General features: G+C 49.0%; 1 protein-coding gene across 5 annotated transcripts in view; it reads right to left on the bottom strand.

The window, feature by feature from the left end:
* Nucleotides 1-16,844, bottom strand: part of tenm1 (teneurin transmembrane protein 1) — a 1,865,819-nt gene that overhangs the window by 247,288 nt on the left and 1,601,687 nt on the right. For all 5 annotated transcript variants that reach the window (XM_038774907.1, XM_038774908.1, XM_038774910.1 and 2 more), the window contains one exon: nucleotides 11,989-12,189. In XM_038774907.1, the coding sequence (XP_038630835.1) occupies nucleotides 11,989-12,189 (201 nt within the window). The remainder of the gene's footprint in view (nucleotides 1-11,988; nucleotides 12,190-16,844) is intronic.

Genomic DNA, 16,844 nt, shown 5'->3' on the forward strand with positions numbered 1-16,844 from the left:
TTAGCACTCCTTTATAAAAAGGTAAAGCTGGCGCAATGGCTGCTGAAGGCGACTGACGAGGTGAGTAGCCATTTCCATTCCCTGGCATGCAGCCCAGGGGCATTAGGACTGCTGCCCTAGTGCTCGGGGGAAGATGGGGTGGGCCTGGTCGGGGATGCTGGGCCTGGTCGAGGATGCTGGGCGTCATTAGTCGGAGGTCGCCTTTGGGCTGGGGGGGGGGGGGAGGGTGAGGGGCTCCGCGTCTACAAGCCATCCTCCAACATTGTGTCTACCCATAACAGGGGCAACTACAGCTGCTGCCTGTCTGTCCCACAAAACACATCCAGAACTGAGCCCTTTTCTTGGTTCTATGCTGAAGGTCACTTTAACTCCCTTTGACTTTGAGCAGCCTCTAGCTGCACAGCTGAAGGCTATTGCCAATAAGGAGTTGAAATTGTTAGTTATGTGAGCACTTCATGGCTGCAGGTTGTCTTTGCTGTTTTGCTTGCTCGAGGCTCCTGTTGCTGTTTCCTTCCTTTTCTGCAGCTGGACAGAAGGACTTTTTTTCTAACATACCTGGTCCTGGAACACTGGGCTCAGGGGGTCGTATGAATTCAGAAGGTCGTTCAATTTGAAACAAGAAGACGCTGCGGGACCTGGTGCACGACTTTGTTCCAAATGGGCCACCTGCTAACGCCATTGAAGAAATGCTTTTGCAGATTGCTGATGCTTTTGTTGCTGGTGTGGTGAGTGCTGTATGTAACTGGCACGTCACCGCAGGTTAAGCATGCTGGAAGCCATGGATGTTCAACGGCAGCGGATATGTGGACGCTAGGATTTGGCTTTGGTGAGATTGGGCCATCTGGGATGGCCTGCACAGCTGTGGCTCTTGGATGGAGATGGCACTGATACATGCAACAAGTCACACATTGATGGACAGATCATTTCTACGACAAGGTTCTGGACATATCACATTCTCAGGCTTATCCTCCATTTGTGTTGAGGAACCTGTGAGGAGTGATCCGATACTGTGCTTTTTTTTGTGAGAATGCACTGGTGTAGCTTTGCACTGGTACCAATATGGAATGCTAACATTTCCTTGCTCTTTAATAGTTAGCGTGATATGCAGATTATTGCATAATTGATTTTCCTATCTTTGTTGCTGTTGACCATTTAAACAACAAAATAACCCTAAGTGCATTATTATGGGTACTCGTGCCATGTCTCATGAGTGTTACTGCCTAGCATTCTAACTATTACTGTGAGGCCGGGACATTTTGCCTGAAACGCTGGAGCCATCAGCGCCACAGAAACAGCAGCCAACAATCAAATACACAAGAACTGGGCTTCAGCACTGGGGATATCCCCGTGACCAGAAGCGTGAGTGTGTGGATGAGGGGAGGGTACATGAACTCGGTCACCCTAATGTTCCCAGCAGAGGTCTGGGGTGTAGGGGCTCCATCTGTGGCCAGGGCTGATTGTGCAGAGTGGGGTTCTCCAGCACAACCGGCCCGGTGGGTGGCACTCAGAGAAAGAAGGACACGTAAAGGTGGGGGAGGCTTGGGGGATATGAGGGTCCTGGGGTGGAAACCCTAACTGATTGTCGGTCTTTCTCCTCCAATTCCTTACAGATGGCACAATGGATGGTGTTGTCAACTTGCAGTAGCAGCCCTCACACTGCTGGTGGCAGCCCAGGTGGCTAAATGCCGGGGAAGGCTGCAGCAGCATCGATGCAGGCTCGAGGAGGCACCCCAAGCGCATGAGGCCGCCACACACCCTGCCGACCTGGCCGGCCATCAGGCAGAGGAGGGCCACAGAGGGGGATGCCGATGACGGCCCAAGGGAAGCAGGATTTTCTGCCATTGCCAGGATGCCCTAGGTCAAGAGGGTAATACATAGGACACATGTCACCTCGCATGCCCTGGGGCAACAGGTGGTACCCTCATTAACAAGAACCGGTTCCACTCCCTGAATGTTCAGATAGTGTGCGACCACCACCTGAGGATCTTACATGTGTGTGCACACTTCCCAGGGAACATGCATGACAGCTACACCCTGGGACACTCTGACATCCCCGACGTCTTCAAGGACCACACCAGGATGACAGGTTGGTCTTGGGGTTAAGGGGTACCTGCTGGGATCCTGACGTTGGTGCAGAGGCTGGAGATTGAGGCTGGGAAGGACCCGCAGGAGTAGCCAATGGAGGACAGGCGGTGAAGGTCCAGCATGCCTGGAGGGCCAGGGAGGGCCTCACCCTCCTCGCTTCGTAAAAGAAGGGGCTTTGTCCATCAGCTCACACCCTCGCTCCTCCACTTTGCAAACCTTCCTTCTGCCTCAAAGGCCCCTCCTTACCCCCCCCAATCTGTCCTTCACACCCAATCCCCCTTGCTCCATTCCCTCCTTTCCCCCTCGCCACCCCCACTTCCCCCAACTACCCCCCCCCCCCAACATTGACCATCCCCAGACCCTTCCCTCCCACAGGCCACCCCCCCGACTACTCTGTTCTACCCTCCCAGGGTCTGTGCAACACCACATCAGGGTGATAAGCCTGTCAGCGCTGTCAGTGGATCAATATACAAGGCAGGAGGGTGATGATAACCTGATGTGAGGGAAGATCTGGTGCTCCTCAGTTTATGCCAAAGTCTGACTCCTGTCCTTCTGCTGACAGCTCGCTCACACCCACCACCTGAAAGGGATCTGCATCAGAGACTTGTGATCTCAGGCCACTGTGCCCAGGGAGCAGGGGATGGAGGCAGGCCCGCTGTACAAAATAACATGACAGAGGCTTAGATGTTAGGTGTTAGATGTTTAATGGTCAACATTTGAAACTCCCATTGTCCCTAGCTACACATAGTGCCACCCGCGTGCCCCCGGTGCCTAGTCAGTGATCCTCTATCTTCTTAACCTTCCATGCTTTGTTCCTGCCTCAAGGCTTATCCCCAGATTGCACATCTGAGGTGGGGGCAGCTTGCTGCTTCTCTTGCTCTATGGCCTGTTATGCCCTTGCAGATGTCCTCTGGAGGGTCTGGAACCAGAGGACCTCAGCCAACTTACCGGTGCCACTGGCATCACCTTGCCATCCTGTTCTGCCTGCTGGCTTTGAGATGCTCCAATGTCACAAGGCGGAGGATTCAGGTGAGGGGGAGACTGCCGCGGCCTGGTGGAAAACACTGGATCGGCCTCCAGCGTTCACGCATCCCGGATGATGCCCGATGGGCCCTGGGGGTTTCCATGGGAGCTGCAATGAGCTCCAGAGGCCTCTGCGCCATTTGGCTCTACCAGTCCTGATGCCTCCCCCTGGTCTGCACCATGGTGTTGACGCTCTCAGCAGTGCTCCTCAGTGACTTGCCCTGGAGTGCCCCAGCAATGTCCACATGTGTCTGGGACATGCTCAGGAGTGCCTTGACAATGTCAACTTGCATTTGGGACAATTTCCCCCCACCGACTGTGACATGTTGTCAAGACCTTCAGCCATGGCCGTCACAGACTGGGCCATGCCATAGACACCACCACTCAAAACTCTGACCTTGTGCTCCAGGCTTTCCACTGCAGTCACCACCTAGCAGTATTGTCCTTGGTGCCACGCATTGTTGGCATCATCTCCTGTGCCTATAGTCTTTGGGACTCTATCAATTGGCTATGCACTCACTGGAATGTCACTGACATCCCCTCCTGAATCTCACGGCCATGTCCTGGCATCTGCATCAACTCTGGGAAAACCTGCCCAGCGGCTTGGCATCTGACTGAGACGCAGCAGAATCCTGGGATCCAGTAGACCTCCAATTGCTGACTTCCTTGGATGTTCTTGCCTCCACCTGATGTGCACCAACATCTGTGTGGTGCTCACCAGATTGTGCCTCAGACGCTTTTCCACTAATGTTGCCCATTGAGGCGTTTGTCTCTGTGCTGGCGGAAGGTGGGGAGGACAGCTATGAAGCCTTGATGGTGGTCTCCTCCGAGCTCTCCTCCGAGCTCTCCTCCGAGATGTTCTCTTGGATGGCGGGGGTGGGAGGGGCAACCACGGATGTCCCGGCCCCACAAGGTGGAGGTTCTGCAGGAGAAAGGTCATGTGATCACTGGGAGGGAAGGATCTTTTTGTCTGACATGAACAACTCACTTGAGAAAGGTCACCTGGGTGAAGGGGCAATGGATCCACACCTCTGCGCTGCAGGCCAACCTTGCTGTTGATGACTGCTGTCTCCTCAGCCAACCTCGCTCCAGGGCCCATTCCTCATAAGGCCTGAGGACTATCATATCTAACACTCCACCGTCTATGGCAGGTGTGGGCACCGCACATGGACATGGAGGAGTTGTTTTGGTGGGTGCTGGGGTACAAGCGCTGTGATCAGATGTGTTTGGGCGGGACGGAGGCAGATGGGGGCCAGTGTTCACTTACCCTTGCGGCCCGGTGGAGGTCATTGGTCTTCTACCTGCACTGTACAGCGGTCCTCCTGGTCACGTTGCCTGAACTGTGGCCACCGCCACTGCCTCCTGGGTGGTATTGGTGGCCCTGTAGCTGTCCCACCGACCCCCTCGGGTGAACACGGTGTTCTGTCTTCCCTCCGCGGCATCCAGCAGCCTGGCCAGGTTGGCATCCCCGAAGCATGGAGCAGGTCTGCATGGTGCCATTCTTGTGTGCTGACTGGGTGTGAGTTGGGGGCATGCTTGTTAGCTGTCAGGACAGGCAGTACTGGCGTGAAGCTCGTGGGGGCTCATTTCGGCTCTAAATGTCATTAAACACGGGCCACGATCTCGTCAGCCTGGCCGTCGGGAAACACCCAGGAAGTCGCGCCCGAAATGCCAATTTGAACTTTTCCTGTTAGATCGCGTCTCTGTCTTGCCTTTTCTTGCATGTGAGAAATATTTGATCTGTATTATACCAGACGTACTTTGAAAATTATGTTGCAGTACTTGTAAAAAATTATATGACGCTAATAAAAAGTATAAGAAAAAAAATCAATTTACTTTCCACAGGGACATTCTGAAGAAATCAGGAACCATATGGTTCAATCACCCTGTGATGGTATTTACCGTCCAAAGGAGGAGAAGTCTTAATCCCAAGAGTGTGTTCTATTCCCGTATCCCTTTGATCATTCTTTCCTTCAATTGCCTATCTAATTTATCCTTAAAAGTTGACATGGTCTCTGCTTCAATCATCAACTCCAGTGCTGCATTTAACAGCCTTATAATCCTAGCATGTGAAAAGATTTCCCCCAGGTGCTTTCTATTCTAAATCATGTATCTGTCTCAGTGCCTCCCCTCATTCTAGACTCAACCAGTGAAAGCAATCAGCTTCGATTTATCCAACCCAATTCGTTTATAACTTTAAGTACCTCTGTGAAATGATGAAATGACCTCGAACTGTATGAAAACAGCCCCAACAGCATAATTGAGCGAAAATGCTAATTAACATTGAATAATATGCAATGTTGGGCTATGAGTTTACAATCATTAGGAGTTGGGATGAGAGAGTGCCCAAATTCCCTCCAATTATGAAAAACAGAATTTGAAAGTTAACTTTCCTGCTGTCGATGAATCCAGCTCCAGGAACTGAGAGACAGTGAAAGACGCCCCATGCACATGTTTTTCTTTTACCACAGATCATCAAATTAACAAGCGTTTAATCAGCAGCTTCAGGCTTTTACAAGATAACTGTCAGATTCCTCAGTTTCCTGTTCAGCTTACCATTTTTAAACAAAGGATACACTGTAATTTCATGTATCTGGAACCATCATAGAATTTTGATAAATTAGCCGATTAGATTCCATTGCAATGAAAATAAAGGGTATGATCCATCCAAGTATTTCAGTGGCATTTACTTGTCTATCCCTAACCATATACTTAGCTAGCTGCTCAAATACATCACTTCAATGTAATCTACTTCTGCACTTCGAAATGCTGTACTTGTAAGTTTCAGGGCAATCCTCCATATTTTTAAAAGGACTCAGGAGAAACCTGACATTTTAAAGTGGCCAACCCTGGCTGCTAGCTGACAAAACCTCCCAGAAGGCTCGGCAGGACTAACCTAACCTGCCTGTGGATTAGGCTCAGGAAAGGTGCGAGCCACAGGAATCCAGGTGCAGCAAAGACACAGACACACCGGTGATCTAATCACCAGAAGAACAAAAGGAGATGGAGACCAGCAGACGAGAAGAAAACAGCCCAGCAGGGAGACAATGGCCACGCAAATCGGCCCCATAACAGAAAACAAAAGACCCAACATGTTGATGGGATATCGTTCAGGAAGCTCCGGACAAACATTAACAGTTCGTTAAAACTGGCCGACAAGCATTAAACAGGACATTGTAATCGACAAGCAACAGGGTAAGGCAGTTTCAGCCAAAACCGAAACTGTCCGTGTCCAGAAATCCATTGTCCTTGAAATTGCTTAGGGGGCGGAGTCAGCCTTTTGAAATTGACTTTTAAAAGAGACATGCTGGGGGGGGGAACAGGAGGGAGCTTTTAGGTTTGTAGAATCGTGACACGAGGGAAGATCAGCCGGCACCTTTTTTTTTCCAACCCAAGGAAGGAAGCACCCGGAGACGACAGAGCATCCCTAGGATTGTAAGTATCCTCAGCCAACTTGTTGAAGTTCCCGAACTAAGATAGGAGTAGAGGCAAGGGAGGGACGTAGCGTTTTCAACTCTGGTAATCTTTTGCTCATCTGTAAAAAAATTGTGCAAAGGAAGATTTTCGCTGTGTCCGTTAGTATTTTTCTCCAGTAGTAATAAGATAAAGCATAAGTTTTATTCATGTGTGATGGGATATTGGAGAGGTTGATTTTGGTGTTGTTAAGTAAATTATAAGTTTGAAGTTCGTTTAGAGTCTGCCTTGTTCCTTTCTTTCCCTCTCACTGACACGCTCTGGCAAAGTCACAACTTTTTTATCCTCGACCATAATTCCGGTGTCGAGAACCGAGGGTGATCTGGGCGCCTTGAAACGCTCACTCAAGGGAGACTACTGGTTAGGCATAAACAGCGTGATCTCTCTTTTTCTCTCTCTTGGGGAACTACTCGAGTGGAGTAGGTACAGGGTGGCAGTTTGTCCCACCGACAAGAGAGAGAATCACCCAGGCCTTGGTGGTGGTTCTGGGATAGCTGTGTGATATAAGTATCAGGGTACCGGTTAGATATAAACGGTAAGCCTGGTTCAGCGCTCTCTCTCGCCTGCGAAGTTGCCCCAGTGCGGTATTCCTCGGCCTTTGAAATTCCGAGGCGTGGAGGAGAGACACACTCACAGCTATCGGCAGACCCCCAAACACCGGCCTGTAAATGGAGTAAAGAGAAAGAAACCCCTACAACTGAGAGAATAAAGCATAAGAACATTTAGATACAAGAAAAACCCCTGGAAGCTCTGTCCATTTTTGTAAATCAATCCTCCATTCCTACTGCTTTTTAAATTATCCCCAAGTTTTTTCTCGTAAGAAATGTACCGAACTCTTCCTGATATCCATGCATTTATGGCATCAAGGAGCCCTGGCAAACTGAAGTCAATGGGAATCGGGGAAAAACTATTCCTTGGAGTCACACTGAGCACAAAAGAAAGATGCTTGCTGTTGTTGGAGCCCAAACATCTCAATCCTTTGACATCACTGCAGGAGTTCCTCAGGATAGTGTCCTGGGCCCAATCATCTTCAGCTGCTTCATCAATGTCCTTTCACCCATCATGAAGTCAGAAGTGGGGATGTTCGCTGATGCTTGCACAATGTACCTTACCATTCATAACTCCTCCAATATTGAAGCAGGATATGCCCAAATGCAGCAAGACCTGAGCAACATTCAGGCTTGGCTGATAAGTGGTACGTAACATACAAGATACAGAAATAAGCAATAATCTACCCCCTCCTTTGACAGTCATTACCATTACCACCAAGGCAATTTGGGATAAGCGTCAAATGTTGGTCTTTTCAGCAATGCTCACATCCCATTGAAGAGCAAAAACTAATACTACCCACTTTGACAGATTTCTTTGGTAACTTGGCTTATGCTGGATGAAGTAAGAAGCTGCCCTCCTTACTCTGAACTTTCTATTTTTTAAACTGTCGCAGGACTTTGATACATATATATGCGTGCAGCATTGTTCAAATGCAGAGCAGCATGTGACACAAGAATAAAATGACGGTGGTGCAGAACAACTTTGGCTTTTTGCACATTTTGTGATGAAGACGCAGAGGAAACAGCCTTACAGCAAATTTAGGCTCGATTTCTGGCTGGATTTAATTAAATTTGTTCATGGTGGCAGGGCCCATTTATTGCAAGGGTGGTCCACATCATCCGTCTCTCGGCTGCAGAAAAACCTCCCCTGATTCAGGCGGACGGTAGAAGGAGCTGACGTGAGATTCATGGTCGCTGGAGGCAGGATGTCAATTCGGCTCATTAATGAACCAGTTACCATCCATTATCAGTTAGTTCACTGCAATGTAGTGGTGGCTCAGTGATTAAATGGAAGAGGCACAATTTTCCCATGTTTCCTGAAGGCTGCTGGCAAACTGGGTTTGCGGCCTCTTGGGAACAGGGGAAGGGGGGTCCCTCTTTTACAGGCACAATTCAGCAACCCAAAATCAGAAATAATTTGGAGATGCTGGCGTTGGACTAGAGAGAGCACAGTAAGAAGTCTTACAACACCAGGTTAAAGTCCAACAGGTTTGTTTCAAACACGAGCTTTCAGAGCGCAGCTCCTTCCTCAGTTGAATGGAGAGGTATGTTCCAGAAACATTTATATAGACAAAGTCAGAGATGCTGGACAATGCTTGGAATGCGAGCGTTTGCAGGTAATCAAATCATTACAGATCCAGAGATAGGGGGTGATCACAGGTTAAAGAGGTGTGAATTGTCTCAAGCCAGAACAGTTGGTAGGATTTTGCAAGTCCAGGCCAGATGGTGGGGGGTGGATGTAATGCGACATGAATCCAAGATCCCGGTTGAGGCCGCACTCATGCGTGCGGAACTTAGCTATAATTTTTGCTCAGCAATTCTACATTGTCGTGTGTCCTGAAGACCGCCTTGGAGAACGCTTACCCGGAGATCAGAGGCTGAATGCCCTTGACTGCTGAAGTGTTCCCCGACTGGAAGGGAACATTCCTGCCTGGTGATTGTCGCACGATGCCCGTTCATTCGTTGTCGCAGTGTCTGCATGGTCGCGCCAATTTACCACGCTTCGGGACATCCTTTCCTGCAGCGTAAGAGGTAGACTATATTGGTCGAGTCGCACGAGTATGTGCCGTGTACCTCGTGGGTGATGTTACCACATGTAATGGTGGTATCCAAGTCGATGATCTGGCATGTCTTGCAGAGATTGCCCTGGCAGGGTTGTGTGGTGTCGTGGTCGCTGTTCTGAAGGCAGGGTAGTTTGCTGCAAACAATGGTTTGTTTGAGGTTGCGCGGTTGTTTGAAGGCCAGTAGTGGGGGTGTGGGGATGACCTTGGCAAGATGTTCATCTTCATTGATGATGTGTTGAAGGCTGCGAAGAAGATGTCGTAGTTTCTCCGCCCCAGAAACTCACCAGCCATGGACCAGTTGAACCAGGAACATTCCTCGTCACAATGGATGTCTCGACACTCTACACCAGCCTCCCCCATGACGACGGCATTGCTGCAACAGCCTCAGTCCTCAACACCGACAGCTGCCAATCTCCAGACGCAATTCTGCAACTCATCCGCTTCATTTTAGATCACAACGTCTTCACCTTCGACAACAAATTCTTCATCCAGATGCACCGGGGCTGGTTTAGCTCACCAGGCTAAATCGCTGTCTTTTAAAGCAGACCAAGGCAGGCCAGCAGCACGGTTTGATTCCCGTACCAGCCTCCCCGGACAGGCGCCGGAATGTGGTGACTAGGGGCTTTTCACAGTAACTTCATTGAAGCCTACTCGTGACGATAAGCGATTTTCATTTCATTTCATTTCATGGAACAGTCATGGGGATCAAATTCGCACCTCAATATTCCAACATCTTCATGCACAAGTTTGAAAAAGACTTCCTCACCACACAGGACCTGCAACTGATGTTATACACCAGATACATCGATGACATTTTTTCCCTTTGGATCCACAGCGAAGAATCACTGAAACGACTACATGATGAGATCAATAAATTCCATCCCACCATCAGACTCACCATGGACTATTCTCCAAATTCTGTTGCATTCTTGGACACACTCATCTCCATCAAGGATGGTCACCTCAGCACTTCGCTTTACCGCAAGCCCACAGACAACCTCACGATGCTCCACTTCTCCAGCTTTCACCCGAAACACATTAAAGAAGCCGTCCCCTATGGACAAGCCCTCCGTATACACAGGATCTGTCCAGACGAGGAGGAGCGTAACAGACACCTACAGATGCTGAAAGATGCTCTCGTACGAACAGGATATGGCGTTCGACTCATCGATCAACAGTTCCAACGCGCCACAGCAAAAAACCGCACCGACCTCCTCAGAAGACAAATACGGGACACCACTGACAGAGTACCCTTCGTCGTCCAGTACTTTCCTGGGGCGGAGAAACTACAACATCTTCTTTGCAGCCTTCAACACATCATCAATGAAAATGAACATCTTGCCAAGGTCATCCCCACACCCCGCCTACTGGCCATCAAACAACCGCGCAACCTCAAACAAACCATTGTTTGCAGCAAATTACCCAGCCTTCAGAACAGCGACCACGACACCACACAACCCTGCCAGGGCAATCTCTGCGAGACATGCCAGATCATCGACTTGGATACCACCATTACATGTAGAAACACCACCCACCAGGTACACGGCACATACTCGTGCGACTCGACCAATGTAGTCTACCTCATACGCTGCAGGAAAGGATGTCCCGAAGCGTGGTACATTGGTGAGACCATGCAGACACTGCGACAATGAATGAACGGGCATCGTGCGACAATCACCAGGCAGGAATGTCCCCTTCCAGTCGGGGAACACTTCAGCAGTCAAGGGCATTCAGCCTCTGATCTCCGGGTAAGCGTTCTCCAAGGCGGTCTTCAGGACACGCGACAACGCAGAATTGCCGAGCAAAAACATATAGCTAAGTTCCGTACGCATGAGTGCAGCCTCAACCGGGATCTTGGATTCATGTTGCATTACATCCACCCCCCACCATCTGGCCTGGACTTGCAAAATCCTACCAACTGTTCTGGCTTGAGACAATTCACACCTCTTTAACCTGTGATCACCCCCTATCTCTGGATCTGTAATGATTTGATTATCTGCAAATGCTCGCATTCCAAGCATTGTCCAGCATCTCTGACTTTGTCTATATAAATGTTTCTGGAACCCAATACCTCTCCATTCACCTGAGGAAGGAGCTGCGCTCTGAAAGCTCGTGTTTGAAACAAACCTGTTGGACTTTAACCTGGTGTTGTAAGACTTCTTACCAAAATCAGAAAGGGAGGGGGTTTTGAAGACGCTCCAACCCTGCCTTTGCCTCTGACCCCCACCCTGCAATCCCCACCCTGCACTCCCTTGCTTTTGGACTCTGGCGCTCACCCATCCTGGGCACCAGCTGGTTGCGTTGCCAGTAGCAACAACACTGCCCCAGTGGCAATTATGGACAGGAGGAGCTGCTGGCCGCTGATCTGATATCCCACCTCTGGTCTTCCTCAAAAGAGGCAAGGTAGGGCTCTTGTGGGGTGGCAAGGTGGCACCGAGGACCCGGGTTCAATCCCAACCCATTGTCCATGTGGAGTTTGCACATTCTACCTGAGTCTGCGTGGGTCTCACCCCCACAACCCAAAGATGTGCAGGGTCGGTGAATTGGCCACGCTAAATTGCCCCTTAATTGGGAAAATAATGAATTGGATCATGAATTGTATGTATGGCTCTTGAGGTGGTGGTGCGAGACCTCCTTTGCCTGGATTTAACTCTACTCTCTGGTTCCAACTTGAACCATTCCCCTCTCCCCAAACATGAATACATCGGCTCATCAGTGCGGTACAAGTGCCAATAGGGAACAACAGGCTGTGAATGGCACTTCTTAAATGGGCAGACAGAATGTGTAATTACCTGTTGAGCAGTCAGATCCAGTCCAGTTGTGGTCACAGTGACAGGTATTTGTTTCGGGCAAGAGGGTCCCGTGGCCTGTACACTGTTCATGACAAACAGCTGCTGGGACCTCGCACTTGAGTCCTCCCCAGCCAGCAGCACAGTGACATTCCGTCTGTACACACACACCGTGTCCAGAACATGTTGGGTCCAAGCAGTCTTCTGAAGAAAAAAAAACAAAACAGTTTAAAGCAAGGAGAAACCAGCAATAAAATAATTCCATTAGCATAGGGTCTTAACGGAAGCACGAGAGCTGAAGAGGAAGAGAGGTTGTGGGAGAGAATTGAGAGTTTGGAGCCTGAAAAGCTGACAGTCATGGCTGCCAATGGATGCGAGAGATACGTAAAAGACAAGAGAGTTAGAGGAACGCATAAATCCTGGAGAGCTGTTGGGCAAGGAAATGTCACAGAGATATGGTGAATCAAAAGCTCTGCGGGGAGTTTAACATTTAAGAGTTTTAGATTTTGGGATATTGGGAGGCCAACAGCCAGCATTGGTCATCAAGCACAAGGGTCAAAAGTGAATGGAATTTAGTGAGGGATTGGGTGAAGGATCAGCTGAGGATTATGGAGGGTAAGCTGAGGTTTATGGAGGGTGAGCTGAGGTTTATGGAGGGTGGGCTGAGGTTTATGGAGGGTGAGCGGAGGTTTATGGAGGATGGAAGACCGGCCAGGAAAACGTTAAGTTAATCAGGTCTGGAGGTGACAAAAGTATGAACGATGGTTTTATGTGAGTGTCCCTTTAAGAAAGATTCAGTCTCTTATCATGTGGCTGGTAGCACATTGGCGTGTGGGTGTGAGGTGAGAGAGGGTTTCAGTTTCAGTTTGACTGCTTTGGACTCAGAAGGAAAAATAAGTGTTTTCTCTGTATTTCTCTGTTTTCATATTAAAAGTTGTTCCAGTAAAAAGCACATTGGGTGTGGCAAACCGTCCTGGTAACTTTCAAGATATAGGGTGAGATTCACCCGAATCCCCGCGATGGCCCGACGCCGCCGTAAAAAGCGGCACGAACCACTCTGACGCGGGCTGACTGGAAGTTACGGAATCCTCCGCACTTCCAGGAGCGTGGCCAGTGCCGGAGGGGTTGGCACCACACCAGCTGGCGCCGAAGGGACTGCGTTAGTTAGCGCATGCGCAGAACCGGCGGCGTGATTCCACGCATGCGCAGACCGGCTGGCATATTCTAGCGCATACTAGAGGTGTCTTCTCCGCGGCAGCCATAGCGGAGGCCTACAGTGGCCGGCGCGGAGGAAGGAGTGCCCACACGGCACAAGCAGGCCCGCAGATCGGTGGGCCCTGATCGCGGGCCTGGCCACCGTGGGGGCCTCCCCCAGGGCCGGATCCCCCCCCATACCCCTCCCTCGACGACCTCACCAGCCGGCCTTCCTGCCAGGTCCCGCCGTGTGAGACCATGTCCAATCCACACCGGCGGGACTGGCCAGAAACCAACGGCCGCTCGGCCCATCGAGGCTCATAGAATTGCCGGGGGGGGGGGGGGGGGGGGGGGGGGGGGTGGCGCTGGCAACGGCCCCCGACCGGTGTGGCGTGACCCCCACACCTGCCCGAAAACCGGCGGCGGAGAATACGTCAGCTAGCGTCAGAGTGGTAGGGCGGAATTCATGCCGCCCCCCGGGATTCTCCGACCCGGCCCGGGGGGGGGGGGGGGGGGGGGGGTCAGAGAATCCTGTCCATAGTTATTTTCTGGAAGGTCGGATGTATGCTTATGGACTGAATGAAGGTGTTCTGCAAACAATCACCCAGTTTGCGTAGAGTCTCCCCAGTGTAGAGAAGATCATATTGTGAACAGAAAATGCTTTAGACTAAGCTGAAAGAATATCAAGTGAAACACTGCTTCACCTGGAAGGAATGTTTGGAGCCTTGGAAGCCTTGGATGCTGAGGAAGGAGGAGGTAAAGGGGTAGGTTCTTTCACCTCGTGTGACTGCATGGCAAGGTGTCATGAGGAGGGGATGAATTGTTGGGGCGATAATGGAGTTGATCAGGGTTTCACGGAGAGTATTGTCCCCATGGAATGCTGAGAGGGGAAGTGAGGGAAATGTGTGTTTACGGGTGGCATTGCTTTGTTAAGATGCAGTTGAACTATTTGCAAAACGTTAGTTGCAAAATGTATAGATTCTCAGGTAAATTGCAACAAAATTGCAGAAGGCTATCTTAATACTTCAGCAAAACTATTGCAAAAATGGTCCCCAAAGTGACTTACAGCAACCAAGTAGACAGTTGGGATTGGGGAGAGAAATGGAGGACAGAAATGCTCATACAACCGAAAGCACTTAATGCTTGATTCACTAACATTTACCACAAAATGTTCTGTTTTCATCCTGGAGACTGTGAAACACAAATCTTTGTGCCTGTCACTTGAAAAGTAACAGAATGACAGTTACATCAAACCTGAAATTGAAAGCTTGTGGTGATGGAAGGTCTGAGCACCTATTTGTCCCTCTTGAATTTTCATCAACAACATTTACAGATGTTCAAAAGTAATTCCAATTTGTGCTTCAATGGAAACCTTGAGGCTCTTAGTTAGGAAAAAGGCCTGACAGCTTGGATTGAAATATATCCCTCATCTGATCTGATGGCATGTTCCCCAGCAAAATAAGACCTGGGCCAGGTTGTTTGACCATTTATAGCATTTTTATTCAGTTCAAACAATAAGAAACTTTGATTTGTTCTAGGAATAGGCTGACAAAAAATCCTATAATTCTCATTGTTTTCCTGGTTCCGTGATTGCCCTGGTTGCTACCTTATTATTTACAGAATGCTGCTTGAGTGCCAGACCCTTTAAATCAAATGGAGGAAATGCCATGGAAGTAAGAAGGCTCATTGAAAACATTAATTAAAGGATCAGTGGTGTGCTCCATTGAGATATGAGCGGGAATGGCATCATGACCTTATCAACTATCAGGAATGCTCGCAACAGCTCACATGGGAACTTGTGGGAGTTTAATTCCACTCATTTTTCCTTAAAACCCAGAAAACAACGACCTTGCTTCTGGTCGCTGGAGTATTAATCCGTGAGGTTTCACCTCCAGTGTTTAGCACCCTGCTCAGTGGCAGCAACATCTCCCATTTAAGAGAACATGAATTACACTTAAACTTCCTTTATTCACAGTGCAATGAAATGGAATGCAAGGTGGAGGTAATAAAGTGAAAGGATTATCAATTACAGATTGTGCCGTGAGATTAGAGACTCCACTGAAATCCTCCAGTCTGGAAAGTGAAGAAGTGACCTTGGTGTGACATTTTCTCTCGCTTACATTATCAATGGCATCTCATAGATCGTCCAGAAGGATTTGTGTTTCTATGCTCCAGCATGTACATATTGCTAGGTTTTAGATAATAGCATTTTTGATTCCTAACTAAATGTTTTCATGCACTCAAATGGCAGTGGGAAATAAATCATAATGTGTGATATGACATTTATTTTTGTACTTTACTTGGCACCTACAATAAATAGAACAAAGCGCACATTGCTACTAATGGCCCAAAATGAATATCGCAATGCACCAATGCGCTGTTTCATAGAATAGGGGAATACAGATTCTTGCTGGTGATCCTGGGTTTGTGCTTTTTGGGGGGAAAAAGCAGGTACATTAATCAAAGGGAAATTGGACACGAGTAGGACAAGTACCTTGTGTAGTGTGACTGCCCACATTGACTGAGTGAAGTGCCAATTGTTTCCAAGAGTATTATAATTTTACACTACATTTCACAGTGGTTAGCATTGTGGCTTCACAGCACCAGGGTCCTAGGTTTGATTCGCCGCTGGTCACTGTCTGTGTGGAGTCTGTATATTCTCCCCGTGTCTGCGTGGGTTTCCTCCGGGTGCTCTGGTTTCCTCCCACTAATCCCGAAAGACGTGCTGTTAGGTAATTTGAACATTCCGAATTATCCCTCTGTGTACCCGAACAGGTGCCGGAATGTGGCGATGAGGGGCTTTTCACAGTACTTCATGGCAGTGTAAGCCTACTTGGGACAATCAAGATTATTATTATTTAATTAAAGCACTGGTTTCTGAACGGACCCAAGCAAATCATTTGCTGCAACAAGGAGCCCAATCCAGTCGGTCATCCCAGGGTATGTAAATAGCCAATGGCTGGTTACAGAGAGGCATTAATAATGGGCAGGCCACCAAGGAATGGGGCAGCAAATAAACAAGCCCAGAAAACAGGAGGCAAAAAATAAATAGTGCTCAGCCATAAATCCAATCTAAAAACGGGAAGAACTGGAAGTGCTTAACAAGTCAGACAGCATCTTCAGGTGACCCTTCATCAGAAATCCAATATCTCTCAGGGCCCCCACTTAGCTACATTAGTTGACCACTCAATTGGGCCATGGGTGAGTGATCCACTGGATGCTTCCCCGCTGCTCTTAAATCATGGTGGGGTGGGTGGGCCAGTGGTGGGCACCGATGGCATAGCACCCAAATTACTGGATTCACCCATCTGCTTTCCTGCCCATGGGGTGGCTTGTAAAATTCAGTCCCAGAAGTGGAAACTCTAGCACATTTTCCCTTCCCATAGCAAGTAAAATAAAATAAATCCTGAGTCAGATTAATCAACGTTGTTGTCCAATGAATTTAAGGGTGTAGTCAGAAGTGCTTTAATATTCTATTAGTGCCAAAATACCAAATTATTAACATGAAAGGCTAAATATTTAGGTTAGGAGTGGGGACGAATGGTCAGGTGGACAGCCCATCCCTCCCTCAAAATCAAAGTCAGCATGGACCTGACCCTCCCCCCCACCTAACCTGACCGACAGTTATAAAGCGCTGTTGGTGGACAGAACAGGGAGAACGTGGG

The sequence above is a fragment of the Scyliorhinus canicula genome, chromosome 17, assembly GCF_902713615.1.
Source record: "Scyliorhinus canicula chromosome 17, sScyCan1.1, whole genome shotgun sequence".
In the NCBI taxonomy this organism is placed as follows: domain Eukaryota; kingdom Metazoa; phylum Chordata; class Chondrichthyes; order Carcharhiniformes; family Scyliorhinidae; genus Scyliorhinus; species Scyliorhinus canicula.